Raw genomic sequence first — 25657 nt, forward strand, 5'->3', positions numbered from 1 at the left:
TTTTTGTATATGATCAGTGAGACAAAAATTATTTTCATGACATTGTTTTACTCATTTCTCAAAAACTACTGGCCCTCAGCAAGTAATTTTTTTCAGGGAAGCTTTCTACTATCATTATCTTCAAACTGTGTGAGTATACCATAACTGTGTATTCTGTGGACATTGTGTTTTTGTCCAACAAAAGGTACATATATATAGACCCTTTAATAAACTTATAGTATAAACATTTTTAGTTTGTTTATGAGTTGGTCAAAAGTAATACACGGACATGTTTGGTAACTGCCAAAGATCAGTATTTTCCCTTTGTGTATCCCGACATAGTAAGTATAAAACAACAAACCTTTGAAAATGTGGGCTCAATTGAAGTTGTAAAAGTAAACGAAAGAAAAAAACACCCTTGTAGCACAAAATGGTGTGCTTCCAGGTGCACAATTTATTCTTTCTCAAATGTTATTCCTGATTAGCCTGCAGAACAAAGAGATTGTAACATTGATCCAACACTTCACAATTCAAGATCAACAATACGTTTCTGCACCCTATCTAATGAAGAAGTGACAGGCAGACACTCCGCCCAAATGTGACATGTACTCCATAAGGGGGACGTATAGTTAAAGGAACACGTTGCCTTGGATCGGTCGAGTTGGTCTTTGAAAAGCGTTTGTAACCGTTTTTTATAAAATGCATATGGGTAGATAGATGTTGTAAAAGTAGAATACAATGATCCACACAAACATGCCTCGAAATTCCGTGGTTTTCCTTTTACCTTGTCGACTAACACGTCGGCCATTTATGGGGGTCAAAATTTTGACTCCCATAAATGGCCGACCATGTTAGTTCGCACAGTAGAAGGAAAACCACGCAATTTCGAGGCAAACTTGTGTGGATCATTGTATTCTACTTTTACAACATCTTTCCAACCATATACATTTTATAAAAAACGGTTACAAACGCTTTTGTTTTGACCGACTCGTCCGATCCAAGGCAACGTGTTCCTTTAATATACAGGTAGAAAATAGCATCATGAGGTAAGAACATCCAAACTCGATATGGTTGTTGCAAAGACTCAAGAAGTTTTTTTTTTTTTCTTCTCATTTGTGTTATGCAATTATTTCAAGAGTGTATGGAGGATGGGAACAAGCAGCAAAACTGGTTTCACGCTCAAACACCGTAACATAATGAGCTAGGTCGGACACACAGTGGTGACTGGCGCACTTACCACAAAGGTGGAAAAGTAACTCGGATTAGAATTAATCCCTCTATAGATCGATTTAATCTAATAATATTGATTAAAGTTGTGCTCTTTTTAGATTTGCACTACGGCATCGTATTCAGTGTCAATGACCTCTCTGTTTGTACGTGCTTTGCCATATAAGGTCGTGGGCTCGAATCCCACCCATTAGTTATAATGCTTGTGTTTTTTTGGTTAAAACAACCCGGGAAAATACTGAATATACAGTGCTCACACACGTGAGCATAATGGGTAAAACAAAATTGAACAATTCAGCCTCGTTATGGTCGGTTTTGCCGCCACCGTTGTAGTCTGGGCCCCTGTCTTCGAAGAATGACGTCAGACGTTCAGCCTACCACCGTTGTCGTCTTTACTGGCATCCCTGGCTTTTGATGTCACCGGTAGAGGACGCTACGTCGATGTTTTTTTTTAAGACATTCTAATTCTATACCATTTTTGTTTCAACTTGCTTCATTGTGTACTCCTCGCTGTTTAATATTGCCGTTGATTGCTATGGGATCACACGCTGCTCTTAACCTACAAAAGCGCTCTCTATAGTATCAGACCTCTCGATCATGGCAAGTACACATACAAACGGCCCATGAAGATGTTAAAGGCAGTGGACACTATTGGTAATTTTCAAAGACTAGCCTTCACAGTTGATGTATCTCAACATTATTCATAAAATAACAAACCTGTGAAGATATGAGTAAAACAATGTAATGAAAATACATTTTTACATGCTAAAATAGTTTTTGTATATGATCAGTGAGACAAAAATTATTTTCATGACATTGTTTTACTCATTTCTCAAAATCTACTGGCCCTCAGCAAGTAATTTTTTTCAGGGAAGCTTTCTACTATCATTATCTTCAAACTGTGTGAGTATACCATAACTGTGTATTCTGTGGACATTGTGTTTTTGTCCAACAAAAGGTACATATATATAGACCCTTTAATAAACTTATAGTATAAACATTTTTAGTTTGTTTATGAGTTGGTCAAAAGTAATACACGGACATGTTTGGTAACTGCCAAAGATCAGTATTCTCACTTTGTGTATCCCGACATGATAAGTATAAAACAACAAACCTTTGAAAATGTGGGCTCAATTGAAGTTGTAAAAGTAAACGAAAGAAAAAAACACCCTTGTAGCACAAAATGGTGTGCTTCCAGGTGCACAATTTATTCTTTCTCAAATGTTATTCCTGATTAGCCTGCAGAACAAAGAGATTGTAACATTGATCCAACACTTCACAATACAAGATCAACAATACGTTTCTGCACCCTATCTAATGAAGAAGTGACAGGCAGACACTCCGCCCAAATGAGACATGTACTCCATAAGGGAGACGTATAGTTAATATACAGGTAGAAAATAGCATCATGAGGTAAGAACATCCAAACTCGATATGGTTGTTGCAAAGACTCAAGAAGTTTTTTTTTTTCTCCTCATTTGTATTATGCAATTATTTCAAGAGTGTATGGAGGATGGGAACAAGCAGCAAAACTGGTTTCACGCTCAAACACCGTAACATAATGAGCTAGGTCGGACACACAGTGGTGACTGGCGCACTTAGCACAAAGATGGAGAAGTAACTCGGATTAGATTTAATCCCTCTATAGATCGATTTAACCTAATAATATTGATTAAAGTTGTGCTCTTTTTAGATTTGCACTACGGCATCGTATTCAGTGTCAATGACCTCTCTGTTTGTACGTGCTTTGACATATAAGGTCGTGGGCTCGAATCCCACCCATTAGTTATAATGCTTGTGTTTTTTTGGTTAAAACAACCCGGGAAAATACTGAATATACAGTGCTCACACACGTGAGCATAATGGGTAAAACAAAATTGAACAATTCAGCCTCGTTATGGTCGGTTTTGCCGCCACCGTTGTAGTCTGGGCCCCTGTCTTCGAAGAATGACGTCAGACGTTCAGCCTACCACCGTTGTCGTCTTTACTGGCATCCCTGGCTTTTGATGTCACCGGTAGAGGGCGCTACGTCGATGTTTTTTTTTTAAGACATTCTAATTCTATACCATTTTTGTTTCAACTTGCTTCATTGTGTACTCCTCGCTGTTTAATATTGCCGTTGATTGCTATGGGATCACACGCTGCTCTTAACCTACAAAAGCGCTCTCTATAGTATCAGACCTCTCGATCATGGCAAGTACACATACAAACGGTCCATGAAGATGTTAAAGGCAGTGGACACTATTGGTAATTTTCAAAGACTAGCCTTCACAGTTGATGTATCTCAACATTATTCATAAAATAACAAACCTGTGAAGATTTGAGCTCAATCGGTCATCGAAGTTGCGAGATAATGAAAGAAAAATAACCCTTGTCACACGAAGTTGTGTGCGTTTAGATGCTAGATTTCGAGACCTCGAGTTCTAAATTTGAGGTCTCGAAATCAAATTCGTGGAAAATTACTTCTTTCTCGAAAACTATGGCACTTCAGAGAGAGCCGTTTCTCACAATGTTTTATACCCCCATTACTCGTCACCAAGAAAGGTTTTATGCCAATAATTGTTTTGAGTAATTACCAGTAGTGTCCACTGCCTTTAAAGAACACGTTGCCTTTGATCGGGTTGGTATATAAAAAGCGTTTGAAACCGTTTTTTATAAAATGCATGTGATTGGAAAGATGTTTGAAAAGTAGCTCATGATCCACACAAATTTGACTCGAAATTGCGTTGTTTTCCTTTTATTTTGCGAACTAACACGGTCGGCCATTTATGGGAGTCAAAATTTGACTCCCAAAAATGGCCGACCGTGTTAGTCGATGAGGTAGAAGGAACACCGTGTAATTTCGAGGCATGTTTGTGTGGATCATTGTATTCTACTTTTACAACATCTTTCTACCCATATAAATTTTATAACAAACGGTTACAAACGCTTTTCAAAGACCAACTCGACCGATCAAAGGCAACGTGTTCCTTTTATGTGGAAGCTTTAGTTTTCTGGTAATAATTTAAACACACTGGGAATAAGATTTTTACTTCATGGTGAATCTGTACAACCAATTAAGTTGCTTTCAGCTAAAAAACATTGGTGATTTGTTCATTTACTTATTAATTTATTGCAACCGTCTTTATAAAAGATAAAAGTATCCCATACCGACTCCATCTGAAGTCGGTCACCCTTTAACTGCATACAGTTTAGACCCCCAAAAATATAGAACGAAAAATAATCAGTTGCTGTGAGATAGATCACCCCTGAGAAAATGCAAACTGCGCGCACATCGTGGTTGCGTCCCCTTTTGAATCATCCTTCTTTTGCCCATGTTCATTTCCAACATGGCATCCAGAATCTCCGGTAGACATTATTAAGCTATGACGTAGTCACAAAACACACCAGGAACCTAGATGCTAGGCACGAAAATGTGCTTAGCATGGAATCTCTTCCTTGATAAAAACGAATTGTCAATGTGTTGCATCTTGCTTGTTGTATTCAGCTGTTGTTTGCTTAGGCCTATCCTGAAAATCACGTGGAAAATTGGTGGGTAATCCTGTTTTTATCTGGTCGAAAATTCATGCTAATCAAATTTGTGTGTTTAGCAGCTTTATGAAATTGGGCCCAGGAGCCGGTTTCACATAGCAAACAATTCGTCACAAGACAATAGTTATTGTCATGACTGTTACATTAAACTTTACTTCAGCAACCACGAATGATTTGCTGTTAAAGGCAGTGGACACTATTGGTAATTATTACTTGAAAAAATTATCATCATAAAACCTTTCTTGATTACGAGTAATGCAGAGAGGTTGATGGTATAACACATTGTGAGAAACAGCTCCCTCTGAAGTGACGTAGTTTTCGAGAAAGAAGTAATTTTCCACGAATTTGATTTCAATACCTCAAGTTTAGAATTTGATGTCACGAAATCAAGCATCTGAAAGCACACAACTTCGTAACACAAGGTTTTGTTTTTCTTTCATCACTATCTCGCAAATTCGATGACCGATTGAGCTCAAATTGTCACAGGTTTGTTATTTTATGCACAATTATGTTGAGATACACCAACTGTAAAGAATAGTCTTTGACAATTACCCATAGTGTCCACTGTCTTTAAGATCAATCTGCCCCTGATAAAAGAAACCCCAAGAAAATCCCCAAAAGTTGGTAGAAAGTTAAAAACCACTGTACTCCTGTCCCCAGAATATGGAGGGTTTCCCAGTTGCATCTCTCGAGCGTTTAACGAATGAGGTGAACGATGACGGACACGTCCCAATGAAGTAATCTGCCTCGCCTAGTATCACTAAGTCGACTTGTGAAGTATCCGGATTCAAATGATGTACAGACACCTAATGTCATAAAAGAAGTTCATCAAGCTGGTCAAATCACTCTAAAGAACTTTCTAAAAAATGTTACACGGGGGGGGGGGGGGGTAACAAAAATAGACGGAGGATTCGGGAAAGTCTATGGAAAAGGCGATCAACTCTCAACAGAGATGAGGGAGGGTATGAACTGTCACACATTATGTGACCCCCTCATATCCCGTGGGGGGGGGGGCACAATCGGCCAAACCACCATCCAGTTGCCGTTGCAGGAAACAGCGCCACCAACCGACTAGTGGTGCCTTCGTTCTTTCACCGTTTCCTTGTTTCTCTGTTTCATAACAGTCGCTGTGGTCTTGATTAAGTGACGGTATATAAAACAATGTTGTATTTACGTATGCAAGTGGGATTCAAAAATTTAGGGGCGGGGGAAGAGGGAAGGTTTTTCTTACCCCTATGGGGGAGAGCACTTTCCTGAATTCTTCGAGATGAGGGTGTTTATCTGTACCGATGAAGAGGTGTTTTGCATTGACATCTTTCACAACCTTCAGCGTTAACTCCAACATGTGAGTAACACTTGGTAGACACATGTCCTGAACAAAATAAACAAAACAGGAGACGAGAATTTTGTTTATTCTGATCCCAAACGACGATGTGTAAAAAAACAAAGTGCGCCCTCAACTGTTCAACTGTGTCTAATCCAACTATGTGATTTGCATTATACTACAACAAAAGTTAACTTTGGGGTCGTTAGCGCTCACCCTCAATTTCACTAACTTTAAGCAAAAGGAGAGCAAGTTTGCTCTCAGACAATTTCTCTCCATTTTTGTAGGAAGCATCAGACTCTAGCTATGTTCCAAACAGCAATCGGTGAGAGGTAGGCGTCATATAAAAGTGAAGCAAAACATCCCCATCAACAAAATGTAAAGACCCATTTGCAGTGGAAGAATGTCGAACACACGAGCATTTTTGTTGTTGTTAAAATGTCCGGTTCGAGATTTGTACTTTTTTTCTTATTCACATGAAACTCTATGTGTTTGAAAAAGAATTCATTGTGAACATCACAAAATCAGATGTTGACATTTCCCTTTCCCTTACTAAAGCTGTTTTGTAATGTAACGGTCCGCACGCGTGTTGCAACTGCGGAGTGAAGGCAAAATTTAAAGGGTGTATGTAACTTTTGTAGGACAAAAAACACAATGTCCACAGATTTACACTAAACTTACACAATTTGAAGATAATGATAATAGAAAGCTTCCCTGAAAATACTACGTGCTGAGGTGCTGTAGTTTTTGGGAAATGAGTAAAACAATGTCATGAAAATAATTTTCGTCTCATGAGACGAAAATTATTTTAATCATTTACAAACGTATTTTCATGACATTGTTTTACTCATTTCTCAAAAACTACAGCACCTCAGTAAGTAAGATTTGAAGGGAAGCATTCCACTATCATTATCTTCAAACCATGTAAGTTTAATGTAAATCTATGGACATTTTAAAAAAAGTACTCAAATCCTTTAACCATGTCTATCCGGTGTGGTGGTTTAAATTTTCCGCCGTGTTCAGTTTTCCGAATGACCAAATTCGGTAACACTACGTCATGCGATGCCTGCGCACAGCAAGCGAAAATAGTCCATTTAGTGCCGTACTGAGTCATCCGTGTTACTCTCCGGTAGCTGTCGCGGCGGCGTCAATGAGTACAACAAGCGGCAAACGCGTGGATGGTATGAGAGACAATCCAATATTATTATTATTATTTTTAAATGAGGGCAAGAGAATGTGACTAAACAGAAAAGAATCGTATGAATAGAAACACTTTTGGGGTCACTGAGAGAACTAGACTACTAGACTACTAGGTACTCGCGGCGGTATGTTTGTCTGACTACGTCACCCGGAAAACTGAACACGCCGGAAAGCTTAAACCGTTCGAACAACGTGCTGAAATGTCCGGCTACGTCACCCGGAAAACTGAACACGGCGGAAAACTGAAACCGCCACACCGGGACAATTCGTTAAAAATGTCTGCCGCCGTTCACCCTGAGCCCGTAAGAGGGCGCGCTACAACGATTTACGAGCGCTGCAGTACGCTATCCACTATCGATCACTGACGTCTTGGGCCAAGGCTAAGCTTACCTGAGAAACGGCCCCAAGTTCCTTTTCATGGCACTGCGGTGACGCCATTATAAACGTATTCCTCTCAAGCATCTCCGGGGTGCAGGCCTTCACCTTCAGGTTTTAAACACAAGTATATTTAGCAGCTTAAACTTTTAACCCAATCAGAGTCTTTCTGGAAAAAAATAAAACATGTATACAAAAGAGACATTTTCCTTCTTCCACATTTTCGTTCATTTGAGTCGTGCGTTTCTCTTGAAAAAAACTCCATCTTCACAAAGCATTCTTGCTCCATTCGTTTCCACCAGAGGTTTCTTGCAACTAGACCAATACATCTCTCTAAAAAAATAAAATATTTCGGCTTGATCTTTCGTTGCACGTTTTTTACTCTGGATGAAATGGCTGCAATGAACGAGTAGGATCTTGCCTCAAATACGAGTATCGTCAAAACGGCACTCCATTGAAGACAGCGGACACTATTAGTTATTGTCAAAGATTAGTCTTCACAGTTGGTGTTTCTCAACATATGCATAAAATAACAAACCTGTGAAAATTTGAGCTCAATCGGTCGTCGAAATTGCGAGATAATAAAACACTTGTCACACGAAGTTGTGTGCTTTCTGATGCTTGATTTTGAGACCTCAAATTCGAAAATTGAGGTCTCGAAATCAAATTCGTGGAAAAATCTCGAAAACTATGGCACTTCAGAGGGAGCTGTTTCTCACAATGATTTATACTATCAACCTCTCCCCATTACTTGTTAGCAAGTAAGGTTTTATGATGATAATCATTTTGAGTAATTACCAATAGTGTCCAGTGCCTTTAACTAATACCAATAGTAATACACATCGGTGTATATAGGTAATACCATAATGAATATACAACAATAGACCTTGACTCGTGTATAGACGATGTGACCTCTGACGTCACACGAAAATCATAACATGATTCGCGCGCATACCGCCGGGCAAAACCTTTGTGTTTTGGCAGCCAGCTAGAAAGTGTACGCAATCTTAATGTGACTGTGCAACTCAGTGCCCGGCGAAACATGACGTAACGAGTGATTTGTCAACAGAGGGCGGTTTGAATGTAAACATAGGACACATCGTCTTGTATATGAGTAGTCGAGTACTGTAACAAAAGAAGGCTGTTAAACTCACCCAATCTCCTCCGTTTCTCAGATGTAACCCCACCCAGGTGTTGCTTCCAAAAGTCGCATTAATATATGACCTGCCTATCGACATGAAATGTTCGTTCCATTTTACAAACTGTTGAATTTTTCTGTTTCCAGGGTTTATAGGAAAAGCTGGCGTTGCTTTATCTATTGTGATTACTGGGTGTTCTTCAACTGGAAACCTAAAAGGAAAAAGCATAGTTTTCACAACTTTAAAGCCAAAGTGATACAAATTGACGCTGATCAACTTGCACACGAAGTTGTAAACAAACAAAAATCACAACTTGGGCACTAGTATTGACGTTATAAACGACTGGGCTTCAAGTCGTATTGACTCAAATTTTTATGAAAGAACCACGACATGTACCTAGCGGTTTAAACACCAGTATTTGAAACAAAATTCAACAAATTTGTCTAGTAATAAATACTATAGTATGGATGCTGGGGCACACAAGCTAATTATTAGCCTACTACGCTGTTTTGTCGAGAGAGAAAAAAAACCTCATAGACCACTCACAGTCTGGGCCCAATTTCATGGCTCTGCTTACCGTAAGCACAGAATCGGCGCTTACGGAAGCAGGGAATTCTGTGCTTACGGCAAGCGTATTTCACGGGTTATCGGCGAATATTGGCTTCTGCGCGTGCGTACTCCACGTTACTAGGCATTCTACGCTTACAAGGCTAGCGCAGAAGTTCGGCGCTTGCACGTAAGCGGGGAATCGTGATCTTAAACGCAGAATTCGGCGGTAAGCAGAGTCATGAAATTTGGCCCTGGTCTTGGATGTGACCTGTTGGACCGAGCGACCAAGCTCACCAACCCATCCCAGCGGGCATCGATGAGACCAGTGGGGCTTATCGAATCACATGTACCCACCACGTACTGAAAACTTTATCATCGACTGCCACATTATTATCGACGTTTTCTCAAATGATACTATAGGTCATGCAAACAAACATAATTTTTCTTACTTGCTATTCCAGATTTGTCTAGCGATTAGGATAGAATTCTCATCTGCTATATCAGTTCGGAATGTATTCAGCTTGTGAAGGAAGCACTCGTCAAATTCAATTGAAGGATCCAAATCACCCCAACAGCCAGCTACATGAACAAAAAATGGTAAAGTGACTTTGAGATCCACACGGACAAAACCTCGTGGCTTTAAGATCATTTGAATTAGCCACCATCTTTGGTAACAAACAATGCTCTTCATGTGTGAACGTTTGTTAACCACGACTACAAAATGGCATACGGGAAAGTACATGATACAAAAATGGCAGCTGTGGGAACAGCGCCCTCTATTTAAGTAACTATCCATGTATAAACCCACCTTTATTGCAGTCTGTATCGTCTGGCATGAATTGGTACAAATAACCCCTTCGCTGTCCAGGGGGCCAGTATCTTGGCGCCAATACCTTTAGAAACACATCCATTGTGACAACTCGGTGATATTGAAGAAGTGGGGAAATTTGGAACAACTCCGAGAACTCGACGTAACGCTGGTAGGAGAACAATTAGTGAGAGCGGTGAAAAAAAGACAAGAACGACACTTACAACAACAACACCAACAACAAAAAACAGCAACAACAACAATAACAACAAAAGCAACAACGGCATCCACAAAAAGAACAACAACAATAACAACATCAACAGCAACAACAAAAAAACGGAAAAACGGGAAAAGAAAACGACGACAACGACGATGACGACGTCAACGTCAACGACAACGACAACAATAACAACAACAACAACACCAACAGTAACAATAGCAGCAATAACAACAATAGCAGCAGCAGCAAAAACAGCAACTCTGGGAGCATACCCCTTCGTAGATAATAACATTTTGGTGGATTAGTCCAGTCTAGGAAATCAATGACTTGATTTATTTCTAGGTCATTGTACTTTGAAGAAAAAAAGTGAAATAAATAGTTTTTAACAGCCTTGAAAAGTGATGAAGATCGAGTGAATTATATGTAACCAATAAGAGGCTTTGGAACGCTAGGTGGCAGCAGATTTATCAGGTAAATCTTCCATTGTTTACGTAGTTCTTAACGTGCGCACATTACCGAGAACATTGAATTTTACCTGGTAAGTCTGCTGCCACCAAGCGTCCCAACAGTCTCCCATTGAAAGCTTGTTGGAGCTAATGATGGCCCAGGTTACCGATGTATTAAAATAATGCGTTCCCACGTACTTACATGTACTCGCCTTTCTCGGAATGTAATCCAGTTAAAGTATGGAATGATAAGAGTTCTGTCTAACGCCTTAGCAAAAGCCATCATACCTAAAAAGACCTCCATCTGGTTCCCAAAGTTCCCTTGGATAAAATAAAAGAAGAAAAAAGGCAGCAAACGAGGAAATCTATCAGTTTCGGCTTAAAGGATTCGGGTACCTTTTCAAAATCTCCACAGATTTACATTAAACCTACAGGGTTTGAAGATAATGACAGTGTAAAGCTTCCATTGGAATATTACTAACTAAGGTTGTGTAGTTTTTGAGAAATGAGTAAAACAAGTCACAAAATCGTTTTAGTCTCATGAGACCAAAACTATTTGAGCATGTAAAACCATGATATTATATCAAAACCACAGCATAACTGGTTAATACGTTTGTACATGCTAAAACTGAGACGAAAATTATTACTTTTACTCATTTCTAAAAAACTACAGCACCTCAGTAAGTAAAATTTCAAGAGAAGCTTTCTACTATCATAATCTTCAAACTGTCTAAGTTTAATGTAAATCTGTGGACATTGTGTTTTTTGTTAGAAAAAGTACATAAACCCTTTAAAACTCCCAAACCCCAACCCCCTGCCCGAAATACTGCCAAGACGGTAAAACAAAGATGGGACATCGCACACCACATGTGAAATAGAAATTATTTGCAAATAAATATATTTTCGACATCGCCACTGAAAATATCTTTTCAAATATTTGCGATGTCGCAAATAATTTGGAAAGATATTTGCGGCGTGCGATGTCCCTCCAGGGCCACCATAGAAATAAGATCAAACTGATGGTAAATACCATTGACCCAAAATGGGTCAGGACATCAACTGGGACCCTAAACCGGGTCAATTCTGACCCAGTTTGTTTAGTTTTATTGAGTACACCGAGCTATCTTACAGTACACATCGTTGATATGCCGAACACCGAACAGTATTCTGTATCCCTCCCGACTGAAATTAACATAACAATTATAGCTGACTTACCCACTCTTTGACAAAACGTCACATAACCTCGTTCGTCCCATTGTACCTCCCCGGTCTCTCCACCGGCAGCAGCCCCACCAACGTGCCGATGGGCTGTCGGTCCGTCCTCGCCGTCGGATCGTCCACCCTGACGGCACCCTCCTTCCGATGAACCCTCATAACAAAACTCTTGCTGGTGTGGTCCAGCAGAGTCAACCAACCCGTCGGAATTCTCACTAGTAGATGGGTTGACTTCGACGCCGTATTTATGTTCATTAGAACCACTGTTGATGTCTTCAAAACCCAGTGATAAACATGGCGGGATCATTAGAAATGCTGCTAGCAACAGCAACACCGTGTGTGGACACACAAGCACACAAGTGTAGTCCATCTTTCGTATAAACATAAACAGCACCCATTCGTAGGTCTTTTAAAGCACGTTTGTACGTAACGCATCGCATGACTAGGTTTCAAAAATAATTTTTCATAATAGCTGTATTATTGATGAATAATATTACGGTTCAATTACACATCCGGTTCATGGAGGTTTATTCGAAGTAGTGTTGCCACCCTTTAAAGTACAACACGATCCTTTCTATGTGGTTTGCAGAGCTGAACAATAGTCGCAGACAGAGCTAACATTTTGTGCGCTCAGCCATTTCACATGAAATAAAAAGCTAGTGAATATTAATTGTGACCCGCTACGTGAAAATGAGTCTGATGTTGACAATTTCAAGAATTGAGCTGTATGCATGGCTGGAAAGAACACACCAGCAGCAGTAATTTGGTATAAGTCTAAGCTTTGGGAGTGTCGCGTTGCTGAGTTACTCCCGTTTGAAGTTAGCCAATACATCATTTTTTTTCTGAAAAACGAATTACAAGTAAAAGTGATGTTTTAAACTACCATTTCGCGCGAAAGGATTCAAAGGATTTTTTCCCCCAGATTAAACTGTCAATAACTTAATAATGCATTGGGCAACATCTGACTCATTTTCACGTAGCGTTATTGTGCTCAAATCCTTTGTATGTGGACTTTCTCCATGGTGTATGAGTCAGAATAAAATTGTGTAAACCCTCTACTTTTTAGCAAACAAACCATTTTTTAAGTTTGGATTGCGACAAAATTTGTATTTTTTTATTTATTTTTTTTTGCATAACCATGTGTATTTATTTATTTATTTTGTTTTTCAGGTGATGAACAGATCTCTTATTTTTTTATACGAAAATCTTAACAATGGTTTGTTATTTTAGGCATATGTTGAGATACACCAAGTTGGAAGACTGATCTTTGACAATTACCAATAGTGTCCACTGTCTTTAACCTCGTTTATTAAGGCGAACTTGCATAAAAAAAAAAAATAAAAATAAAAAAAAATGATCGATACTAGTTATGTCTCTACAGTATTGGGTGTTGTTGTGGTTTTTGTCCATACAGTATTTTTTACACTTTTATGTTTTCAAAGTTGTTAATACACGCGTGGTAAAAACTTCACTGGTTGGGAACAGGTATATTTAACACAGGTCTATGTGAGATGTTTCCACACAGTACCGTGTTTGCAATTGTGTTTTTGTCCCAGACAGTTATTGTATGTGGATGTGATGCATGACTGGATTTGTTTAGCTTTGATGACGTCATTTATTGACAGTTGTGTTGTGCTTCCAAGACCTTCGCATGGATGACTTCATAGCCTCGCTACCCAGTTAGACTTGTGGACAAGTCAATAACAATCCCACGCGGTGAAATAGTCGAGTTGGGGCGGTACTCTCGCGAGATCACTGCTGTCGCGCAACTGTTGGTTGCCAGACTTCTACTCTCCATGGGACCGTAGTCGTGGGAGCAAAAGTCTCGCGGGGCAAGCAGTCTCGCGAGAACACCACGGGAATCGCGGAGATTCGGAACGCTATCACCGCGACAGACATTTAACGACTTGTCTACAAGTCTACGCTACTACCAGGGGCAGCGGCCGTACCGCCCGTGTCGCATGCAATTATATCCCCTATGCAATACTATCCGGAGGACATTATTGCTTGATCAATTATGTCCGACCGGACACATTTGCATATGCAGTTGTGTCCACCCCCGTTCAAAATCGTCCTTCAATAAACTAAACGCCCTAATTCGACGAAACACGTTCGCCATTTTTTTTTACAAACTATAAGTGCATGTTATGAATGGCATGGGAAATGTTCGGCCGTTTTGAGTATTCACTGCAATCATAAAAAAACGTGAATATACGCGCGCTAGCCCCGGACACGATTGCATATGCAAAATTGTTCCGGAGCGGACAGTGATGAATGGCGGACACAATTGCACCTAACACCCGCTAGCTTGTGTAAGTCTATTCTTGGTTATTTTTTCCAGCTTCCACTGCCAGACATAATTATGTGACAAAATATGTTTGCATAATGTATTCGCTGTTCTATACTTTTCATAAATCATGGAATTTCGACCAAAATTGAAACTAGACATATCATGGAAAAGTGGGGGAGGGTGGAGATGGGATGTCTTTGCCCAAATGTTTAAACAATCACAATGGTGCTATTTCGAACATGCTCATGCCACAGTGACTAAATTCAAAGAAAAGAAAAAGCGTGGCGTATGTCAAGTTAACGACTTGCCACGTAGGTAGCATCACTCATAAAAAATAATGTAAAAAACAGAAACAAATTTGTTTTATACTTTTTATTACCGAGTAAAACCCAAAATATTATGTAAATCATTGCAAATAGATACTGTTTGATAAAAGCTCTGACTGAGCCGTTAAATGAAGCGAATACCCAGCTAGCTTTAACTTTAAAGACATGTAGTCCATCCCCAATGATCCGTGGTCTGAGTACAGATTAGAATAGAGAACCGTTTGTTTGCACCCTCAATTATAAATAGTTGGATTAAAATACACCTGAAGACAATATTACAATCAAACAACTACTGGAGTAAACAAAAAAAAGTATTAAAAAAAAAAAACCACCAACAATGCAAACGATTAACATGATTTCCAAACCAAGTGCATGCTGCGGTAACCAATAGCCATGCAGTATTTAAAGGAACTGTACAGGTTTGGTAATTGTCAAAGACCAGTGTTCTCACTTGGTGTATCCCATCCTAAGCATAAAATAACAAGTCTGTGAAAATTTGGGCTCAATTGATCATCGAAGTTGCGAGAAAACGATGAAAGAAAAAACACCCTTGTTGTACGAATTTGAGTGCTTTCAGATGGGAATTGAGACTTCTAGCTAGATAGAAGTCTTTTATTATTTTAGTGAGAAGTTTGGGATCGATCGAGTGAGAAATTACCTCTTTCTCAAAAGCTACAATACTCCAGAGGGAGTCGTTTCCCACAATGTTTTATAATAATAACAGCTCTCCAATGCTTGTTACCAAGTCAGTTTTTAAGTTAATATTTGTTTTGAGTAATTACCAAACGTGTACCTTCCCTTTAACAGGGGGTTGGTGTGGTGCAGGAGAGTCTGTTGTGTGCCCCCCCCCCCCAGAGAATTGGTTTCCTTATAATGACGAACCGTGTACAAACTACTTCTGATAGCGCCCTCCTTTGAAACATAATCTATCGTCCCATGTTAATTTTCCGTCTCATGGGGGACAAAATCCCCGGCGAACGGATTTCCCTGGGACACCGGAATTGCAAGGTTAAAGACACTGGGCACTATTGGTAAAAATTATTGTCAAAGACCAGTCTTCTCCGTTCTCAACATATGGATAAAATAACAAACCTGTGAAAATTTGAGCTCATATTGGTCGTCAAAGTTGCGAGATAAGAATGAAAAGAAAAAAAACATTGTCACACGAAGTTGTGTGCGTTTGGATGGTTGATTTCGAGACCCAAAGTTCTAAATCTGAGGTCTCGAAATCAAATTCGCGGAAAGTTACTTCTTTCTCGACAACTATATGTCACTTCAGAGGGAGCTGTTTCTCACAATGTTTTATACCATCAACCTCTCCCCATTACTCATATCAAGTAAGGTGTTATGATGAAAATTATTGTGAGTAATTACCCACTGGTCCACTGCCTTTAAGCAATACTAAAATAAAGGGAGTTATTATGATAAGTCAAAACGTTCCCAAAACATACAGTTGGAAATGTTCAGAGACGTTTGTCGCCAAAAAGCTTCTCTCGAAGAACACGCATGCGTGAATAAGCCTCGTCCCAGTCGATGTAACCACCTTCAAGATGCCGACTGCCAACTTTTGTTACTGTAAAGGCACTTCTACCATGTAGGACACGACTGTTGTGGAAAGTGGCAATTTCACCTATTTAAAAAGGAGTTTTACATACAATCAGAACGGGGCATTTTCAGACGCTAGATGGCAGCAAACTCACCCGATGTGCGTATGCTCCGATAGTAAACACATGCACTTCTCGAAACCACCGATTAGAATATGGGTTTCATCAGCTATATTTGGAACGTGCACTTTCCCTATACGGGCTCCCCACAGGTTAAAGTATGACTAGTTAATACTTCCTGCAAATGCGAATGCAAAACGAATTTGACGTCACAAAATATACGCGACGAATTTAACTCCAAACAGTTAACAAAATGTGCTCAACCCCTGCTAAACATTCGCTGTGAATCATCTTCAAAGTCATCAGTCGATTGCAAAGCAGGCGAACACAAACTTTTCACATTCTGCTATTCTCCTAATAACAGCCAAGTGACGTCAAAAATCGCATCGCATTCGGCATCGCAGGAGTAATGAACCGGGCTTCACTCTTTCTTGATTTACACACCTGCAACGAGCCGGTGGTGAACGAGATTTTCTGGTCGATACATGACTTGATTGAAAATCTTGATGGCGTTGTACATCTCAGTCACCTTCTCCACCGGTAGAGTCATATAGGGCGCCCTCACTGTGTCATTGTAAGTGATGCGATCAAAGTCATCCGATTTGGTGTACCTCAAGAGAAAGATTATGAAAGGATCAAACTAAAAATATTAAAATGAACAAAGATGGCGCTCTGATCGATGCAATTTTCAGACGATCATTTTAAAGGAACGTTACAGAATTGGTAAGAAACAAAAATCGTGAAGATCACAGATTAACATAAAACTTACACGGTCTAATGATGATGATAGTAGAAAACATCCCTTGAAATATTTCTGTCTGAAATGTCATATTTTGTTGAGAAATAAATAATCTTATATCGTGTTTGGAGTTTATCGCTCAGTGAGCGTTTTATTCATTTTTCATTTTGCATCGATGTCATGCAAAACATTGTGAATCGGTTTTTCATTATTCTCTCGGGACCCAGATGGCCGATCGATCCCAAACTTCTACAGGTTTGTCAGCTTATATATCTGGTGGATTACATAAAGCGCTTACACTGCCGGCAATTGTTTTGTCAGCAAAACCCATTATGTTATTTAAATTCATTGTAAATATAAATAAGGTACCGATTATCAGCTTAGCTTTCTGTATAACTTTAGTGAGGCACTGTATATTTTTGGTCATTATTGTCAAAGACCAGTATATCCTTATTAATTTTGGTTTTTTACCCATACACCGATGTGTGTTAGCACTGTATACTCAGTACTTTCCCGAGTCCTGTGAAAAAATATCACAGGCATGTTACTCGGGTGGGATTCGAACCCACGACCCTTGCAATTCTAGAGCAGTGTCTTACCAACTAGACTACCGAGGTTGCCGGCAGCTAGAGGCAGTTCGAATCCTATGTTTTGGCAGCGGGTACCGCAACGATATAATAGATGTTAAATTTGCATCGGGGATAAAGAATATTAATTTTGGTTTTTACCCATACACCGATGTGTGTTAGCACTGTATACTCAGTACTTTCCCGAGTCCTGTGAAAAAATATCACAGGCATGTTACTCGGGTGGGATTCGAACCCACGACCCTTGCAATTCTAGAGCAGTGTCTTACCAACTAGACTACCGAGGTTGCCGGCAGCTAGAGGCAGTTCGAATCCTATGTTTTGGCAGCGGGTACCGCAACGATATAATAGATGTTAAATTTGCATCGGGGATAAAGAATATTAATTTTGGTTTTTACCCATACACCGATGTGTGTTAGCACTGTATACTCAGTACTTTCCCGAGTCCTGTGAAAAAATATCACAGGCATGTTACTCGGGTGGGATTCGAACCCACGACCCTTGCAATTCTAGAGCAGTGTCTTACCAACTAGACTACCGAGGTTGCCGGCAGCTAGAGGCAGTTCGAATCCTATGTTTTGGCAGCGGGTACCGCAACGATATAATAGATGTTAAATTTGCATCGGGGATAAAGAATATTAATTTTGGTTTTTACCCATACACCGATGTGTGTTAGCACTGTATACTCAGTACTTTCCCGAGTCCTGTGAAAAAATATCACAGGCATGTTACTCGGGTGGGATTCGAACCCACGACCCTTGCAATTCTAGAGCAGTGTCTTACCAACTAGACTACCGAGGTTGCCGGCAGCTAGAGGCAGTTCGAATCCTATGTTTTGGCAGCGGGTACCGCAACGATATAATAGATGTTAAATTTGCATCGGGGATAAAGAATATTAATTTTGGTTTTTACCCATACACCGATGTGTGTTAGCACTGTATACTCAGTACTTTCCCGAGTCCTGTGAAAAAATATCACAGGCATGTTACTCGGGTGGGATTCGAACCCACGACCCTTGCAATTCTAGAGCAGTGTCTTACCAACTAGACTACCGAGGTTGCCGGCAGCTAGAGGCAGTTCGAATCCTATGTTTTGGCAGCGGGTACCGCAACGATATAATAGATGTTAAATTTGCATCGGGGATTATATAGCTGCCAAAACATAGGATTCGAACTGCCTCTAGCTGCCGGCAACCTCGGTAGTCTAGTTGGTAAGACACTGCTCTAGAATTGCAAGGGTCGTGGGTTCGAATCCCACCCGAGTAACATGCCTGTGATATTTTTTCACAGGACTCGGGAAAGTACTGAGTATACAGTGCTAACACACATCGGTGTATGGGTAAAAACCAAAATTAATATTCTTTATCCCCGATGCAAATTTAACATCTATTATATCGTTGCGGTACCCGCTGCCAAAACATAGGATTCGAACTGCCTCTAGCTGCCGGCAACCTCGGTAGTCTAGTTGGTAAGACACTGCTCTAGAATTGCAAGGGTCGTGGGTTCGAATCCCACCCGAGTAACATGCCTGTGATATTTTTTCACAGGACTCGGGAAAGTACTGAGTATACAGTGCTAACACACATCGGTGTATGGGTAAAAACCAAAATTAATATTCTTTATCCCCGATGCAAATTTAACAGTATATCCTTACTTAGTGTAAGCACAAAAACTCTCTAAACCAAAGTAGTATTACTTAGCAATCAGGTTTATCAGCCAAACACCATAATAGTGGCACGGTGCCTGACTAAATATTTGCATAGCAAAAGAAATTTGCCGAGCAACTTATCTACCCTTCATCCTCATTCAATTTAACCTGAACATCTGGCGTCACACTTCGAGGCTCGTGAATAACGCCAGAGGCCTGCATCAAAACCGGCGTGTACTTTCACCTTTGACCTACATTCATTTCACATAGCGATAGTAATGTCAATTTCTATGGCGGACGTTATAGGAATGTAAATTTTGGGCTCATTATTATGGAAAGCTCATGTCACTGTGCACGTTTATCCAATATCATTGTATCCAATGGAATCACTGGATCTGAGTAACAGGTACCTGTCTTTGTCCTTGCGGATAAAAAAAGGGGCACAGTCTACATTCAATTTAGCCCACAAGGGCACCTTCCCGCGTTTTGTTTAATAGGGGATTTTTGAAACGCTTGGTGGCAGCAAACTACCAGATAAATCAATTGTTTTTCGTAATGTGTGCATGCTCAGAACTACGTAAACTATAGACCTTTTCGCAAATACCATTGCGCAAGCGCAGACTGTTGAATGAGGTGCATTGTGGGATAGATATGAATCAAATTTGGATACCAGCTAGACCACAATGCACCTAATTCCAAGCTTTACGCGCGCGTCCCAGTATTTGCGAAAAGGAATTTTACCTCGTAAGTCTGCTGACACTTAGGGTTCCAAAGTCTCCCATTACCTATGATAGGGTTAGGTCACCCCATGAGTAGTTTTATGTTACATACTCGATTATTGGTTTAGAGGTTTGCATATGGTACGTCTGGAAATCTTCACCAACATCCCGAAAGTTGACATTCTGTGTCGTGAGGAGTTTGTAAGCATCCGGGAACTCTCTTCTGATTTGCTCTGCAACGTTCAGCCCGTCCACAAATTGATTTTCTCCACCAGTGCCGTTTGCCTGGACAATGCAGTGCAGCAGTTGAATCTATGGTCAAGTATCAGCTGATATTAGTACGTCATAATGTCCCGGATGGATGTACGTCCGTGTATACGCGACTAACATCACGTGACGTGAGATGGGTATTTAATAACACGCGCGTTAAAAGGACATGATTATTGTTGCATTTGTTTGTTCAAGTGAGGCTTTTCTTTACCACTGATGAATGGGTGCGTTCGTTTAGCTTCCCTGGGTTGATCCCGGTGTGTGGCGGTCTTTTTTGTGGGTAATTATCTGCACACGTTCGTTCTGAAAAAAAAAAAAACACCGCCACACACCGGCGTCGACCCAGGGAAGCTAAACGAACGCACCCATAAATAATAGAGCTCGTACCAGAGACCTTACCAGTGGCTGAACAATGCCAGTAATAGGTAAAAACAGGTCCACCAACTAGCAAATTCTACAAGAATGTTCACACAATGTCATGTTGTGTTTAGTGCACGGTTTTCGTGCCCCAGTTTTATATTGCCCCAGTTGTAATGATTTTGCTGCCAATATTTTCAATAAAAATGTACTGAAGAAGCTGCAAATTCCTTTATTTTTACAGTAGAATTATTTGATTGGTAGGGGTAGCTGTGTCAGCTAGAGTCGGACAACGTCGCCCTTGGCACAGCCCGACTTCACGCCGTGCACAACGCAAAAACCACAGCGCGTGAGCTCGCTCAAACCCCGGTAAATTACGTAGTCTAACCATACTCTAAAAATAAACTTCTATTGTAATATAATACTGGATTTTATAAATAAACTTCTATTGTAATATAATACTGGATTTAAATACTATGTAGCTGTGTTTTTTTATACCCATCTCAGGTCACTTGATCACATGTAAAACGTGTATGTAAACATTGATCGCGCAATCAGTCTATTGGATTGAATTGCAGCCACGTAAAAGCTTAGTGGTCATGGCTGGACGCTAGGTGGCAGCAGACTTTCCGGGTAAATCCATTCTTCTCAGTAATGTGCACGTTCTCTGAACCACGTAAACGTTGGGTGCGTTCGTTTAGCTTCCCTGGGTCGACCCCGTCGTGTGGCGTTTTTTCTTTCCAGGACGAACGTGTGCAGATAATTACCCACGTTCGTCCTGGAAAAAAAAACCGCCACACACCGGGGTAGACCCAGGGCAGCTAAACGAACGCACCCATGGAAAGTCATAAACCGGGTAAGTCTGCTGCCACCTAGCGTTCCAATGTATCCCATTGCCGCAGCCGTGCAATGAATTCTGTGAAATGTGCGCTTGCTGCTCTTGCACGCCGTTATTTATCACGCGTAACCCATGACTGTTCTTGCTTTAAATTGCCTGTGAAGATGGCAGATTTAGTCACATTGAAAGAAAACTTACTCCAGGCGTGTAATTGTAGTACGACAGATCTGTGTGTAATCCGAGAGCAATGTTTGTGAAGGCAAGGTTACTCGCATCATTTTTACTCGACACTTGAAACTGATCACTGGAATTACAAATAATTATCAATAAAGTATTAATGAATGAACCATTGGGGGTGGTGGTGTGAGGTGGTGTGAGGGGGTTGGGGTCATGGTGTGTGTGTGTTCACATAGCTTGTCACATATTTATAGGCAAATTTTACTGATAACTTGAAGGCAACCACTTGCAGTGCATGCTACGGGACCCCTTTTGTGCATGAGTAAGCATTATTATCATGTCTTACGATTCCCAAGAAAATGATTAAAACATTCAAATGTGAATGGATTATCTTCTTTGAAAGTCCCTGGAACTGGTTGCCATGTAAATTGCCTCGTTGTATAACATGGCCCTTAGTCTCTAGACATGATCTGGGCCCAATTTCATAGAGCTGCTTATAAGCACAAAAGTTTGCCTAAGCAAAAAAATCCTTGCTTAGTAAAATCAGATTACCGGCCAAGACTCCATTCAATTGTTATGCTAAGTAAACAACAGCTAAATACCAGTCACAAGCAATATATAGGGCATGAAATTTTGGCCAGTAATAGTGTAAAATAAGCGAGCTATTTTCGTGCTTTGGCAGATTTTTTGCTTAAGCAGCTCTATGAAATTGGCCCCTGCTGTGGGTAGAGGAGCCCGGTTGGGATCACTAGCTTTTGGATTTTTACTGAACATTTTATTGAAAAACAAACGACTTAGCTGTACATCAAACAGAACAAACAAAGAGAGAGAGAGAGAGAGAGAGTAAAGTTTCTATCCCGCTTAATCATACCGTCACAGTCTTGAAAGGGGAGATGTCACGAAGAGGAGAGTCTGTGGTAACTTACCCATAAATAGTTGTTTTCAAATAAGCCACTTTTTCTGCTAGTTGTTGGCAAGCTCCCTTCTCCTGCGGTGCGTCTTGTACGAGTGCTATACCCTTCGTAGTCAATACGTTGAGCCATTTGTACAACTCCTGGTCATCCTGAAGCAGTTTCTTGAAGTCGAAGGTGTGTATATTTCGGTTTAGCTCCCCTCCCCACCTCTGCAGCTCAGGACTACTCACCACGTCTTTCTCAGACTCCGAGAACCGCTGGCGATTCAGCCAGTCGGCGCTGAAATAACTGCGGTGCCCATCGGGCCAGATGACCCTCATGACTCTGCCATCGTCGATTAGATCTTCGCTTGATGGTATCACGTCTGGATCCAAGTCGGCCACTTTAGAAGACCTTTGCCAGGACGATGAGTGATAACATTGGGAGCATCGGCAGTTATCCCTCAACCATACGTATGGGTATCTACCCTCATACCCGTTGTCTACTCCCAACCGGTACCATCGGGCTGAATCGTCCCTCGTCAAGCTTACAAAACTGGGAGTCGTCATTTTGTTTGCCTGATGGGTGCAGTCTTGACGTGTATAGGGCGTGGGGCATGCAGTACTGTGTATCCCAAAGCATGCAGAAGTCTCCTTCCATGCTTAAACCACTGTTTATTTCATCTGCTCAACAGAATTATACAAGTTCAATAGTGCAGTTGGTTGGGTTTCTTTTTGCGTTAGGGCTCCTGGTTTTGGGTTTTATTGATCAAGAGTATAATGCATCGTTTTTCGTGCGTGACCTCTGTGTGAAAATACATTTAGTCAAAAGGGCTTATTGAATTCGGTAATTTTCGGCCTTTTCTGAAAAGTCTCAACCAAAATAATGTACCAAACAGGTTCACAATTAACTACGATTTTTTATTTGTTGCCTTTTTCGGTAATATATAGCAAATTTTCTTGAAGATGTTTTCAAAGTGTTGAAATTATGCTGTTTTTTCTCCATAAAATATTTTTGGGAGAACAAATTCAGTATCGGGTGCACAAACTTAGCAAGAAAAAGGAGGGTTAGATTTGTTTATTCTTTGGTGCTCAAATCAAGCTGAAAAGTGGAAGGGATAGATTTGTTTATCCTTTGCTGCTCAAAACCAACCGAAAACGAGGAAGGGATAGATTGTTGTATCCCTTGAAACTAAAACGATTTGGAGGAAAAAATGGTAAAACAAAAATTTGTTGCTTTAAAATCCTGTTTCGTGAGCAATTTACAGACCATAATGACAATTTTAAGCTCTGTAAATTTGAAAAATAATCAAAGCTAAAAAAATACAGTTAAATATGAACCTAATACCAGTAAATTGAAACGAAGAGCATATCTGTCATTATGTATGACAAAATCGGTGCAAAAAGAGAAAATTGTACGTAAAAAAATGCTTCAAAAAAGAAAGAAAACAAGTCAAAAACACGGCAAATTTTCCCGTTATGAATGTCAGCAACAGTCACCAATTAGTATATTATGGATAGACTATTTTTATTCTTCCCGAAAATGTTAAAAGGAGACCGGGTCGTAGCTAGTCCAGTCAGGATACCGCGATTAGTAGCGTGGAGTCCGTCTAGTGTCCAACTCTGATAAATTCAGGCATCCTCTTCAATTAAATTTAATGATACAAGCAAACTTGTTGTTTACTAATGTTATTTCAAAAGGTAATAGAAATGGCTGTTAGCAAACTGCTTCCAACTAAAACTACATGGTGAACGTGCAAAATATCTGGCCTCACGTTTTGACCCTGTAGGCATATCTATGCTATGTGAAAAAGAACTGATATCATAAATCATGCATTCGGTTCAAAAGGATACAAGTTTTGGTTTTTTTTTTCGCCATAAAAATTATTCATCGAACCAAAGTGCTTACAAAAAAAGCAGGTTCACACAAAACAAATTACGCATGGAAGGTCACAGATCCAGCGCACAATGAAACCGAATATAAGCTTGTGTAAGTCTATTCTTGGTTAAATTTCCAGCTTCCACTGCCAGACATAATTATGTGACAAAATATGTTTGCATAATGTATTCGCTGTTCTATACTTTTCATAAATCATGGAATTTCGACCAAAATTGAAACTAGACATATCATGGAAAAGTGGGGGAGGGTGGAGATGGGATGTCTTTGCCCAAATGTTTAAACAATCACAATGGTGCTATTTCGAACATACTCATGCCATAGTGACTAAATTCAAAGAAAAGAAAAAGCGTGGCGTATGTCAAGTTATCACGTCTCGTATTAGAGAGTAACGACATGCCACGTAGGTAGCATCACTTATGAAAAAAATATAAAAAAAAAACAGAAACAAATTTGTTTTATACTTTTTATTACCCAGTAAAACTCAAAATATTATGTAAATCATTGCAAATAGATACTGTTTGATAAACGCTCTGACTGAGCCGTTAAATGAAGCGAATACCCAGCTAGCTTTAACTTTAAAGACGTGTGGTCCATCCCCAATGATCCGTGGTCTGAATTTCAGAGTACAGATTAGAATAGAATACCATTTGTTTGCAACCTCAATTAGAAATAGTTGGATTAAAATACACACGAAGACAACAATACAATCAAACAACTACTGGAGTAAACAAAAACAAGTATAAAAAAAACACCAACAATGCAAACGATTAACATGATTTCCAAACCAAGTGCATGCTGCGGTTACCAATAGCCATGCAGTATTTAAAGGCAGTGTACAGGTTTGGTCATTGTCAAAGACCAGTGTTCTCACTTGGTGTATCCCATCCTAAGCATAAAATAACAAGTCTGTGAAAATTTGGGCTCAATTGGTCATCGAAGTTGCGAGAAAACGATGAAAGAAAAAAACACCCTTGTTGTTCGAATTTGAGTGCTTTCAGATGGGAATTGAGACTTCTAGCTAGATAGATTTTAGTGAGAAATTACCTCTTTCTCAAAAACTACAATACTCCAGAGGGAGTCGTTTCCCACAATGTTTTATAATAACAACAGCTCTCCAATGCTTGTTACCAAGTCAGTTTTTAAGTTAATATTTGTTTTGAGTAATTACCAAACGTGTACCTTCCCTTCAACAGGGGGTCGGTGTGGTGCAGGAGATTCTGTTGTGTGCCCCCCCCCCC

General features: G+C 40.1%; 2 protein-coding genes across 2 annotated transcripts; both read right to left on the reverse strand.

Annotated features, from left to right (window-relative positions):
* Positions 1–4242: 4242 nt before the first annotated feature.
* Positions 4243–12581, reverse strand: LOC139953749 (GDP-fucose protein O-fucosyltransferase 1-like). The gene is made up of 8 exons (XM_071953297.1): positions 12014–12581; positions 11001–11119; positions 10133–10301; positions 9774–9903; positions 8791–8986; positions 7652–7744; positions 5969–6109; positions 4243–5543 (listed from the first exon to the last, which is right to left on the reverse strand). The coding sequence occupies exons 1-8, from the start codon at positions 12396–12398 to the stop codon at positions 5370–5372; spliced, it is 1407 nt and encodes a 468-aa protein (XP_071809398.1). The 5' UTR covers positions 12399–12581; the 3' UTR covers positions 4243–5369.
* A 2246-nt stretch (positions 12582–14827) lies between these two features.
* LOC139953890 (gamma-butyrobetaine dioxygenase-like) lies at positions 14828–25648 on the reverse strand. The gene is made up of 5 exons (XM_071953490.1): positions 22554–25648; positions 21649–21754; positions 20098–20297; positions 16738–16904; positions 14828–16259 (listed from the first exon to the last, which is right to left on the reverse strand). The coding sequence occupies exons 1-5, from the start codon at positions 23087–23089 to the stop codon at positions 16093–16095; spliced, it is 1176 nt and encodes a 391-aa protein (XP_071809591.1). The 5' UTR covers positions 23090–25648; the 3' UTR covers positions 14828–16092.
* Positions 25649–25657: the final 9 nt, after the last annotated feature.

Source organism: Asterias amurensis, chromosome 22 (genome assembly GCF_032118995.1).
Source record: "Asterias amurensis chromosome 22, ASM3211899v1".
NCBI classification, from domain to species: domain Eukaryota; kingdom Metazoa; phylum Echinodermata; class Asteroidea; order Forcipulatida; family Asteriidae; genus Asterias; species Asterias amurensis.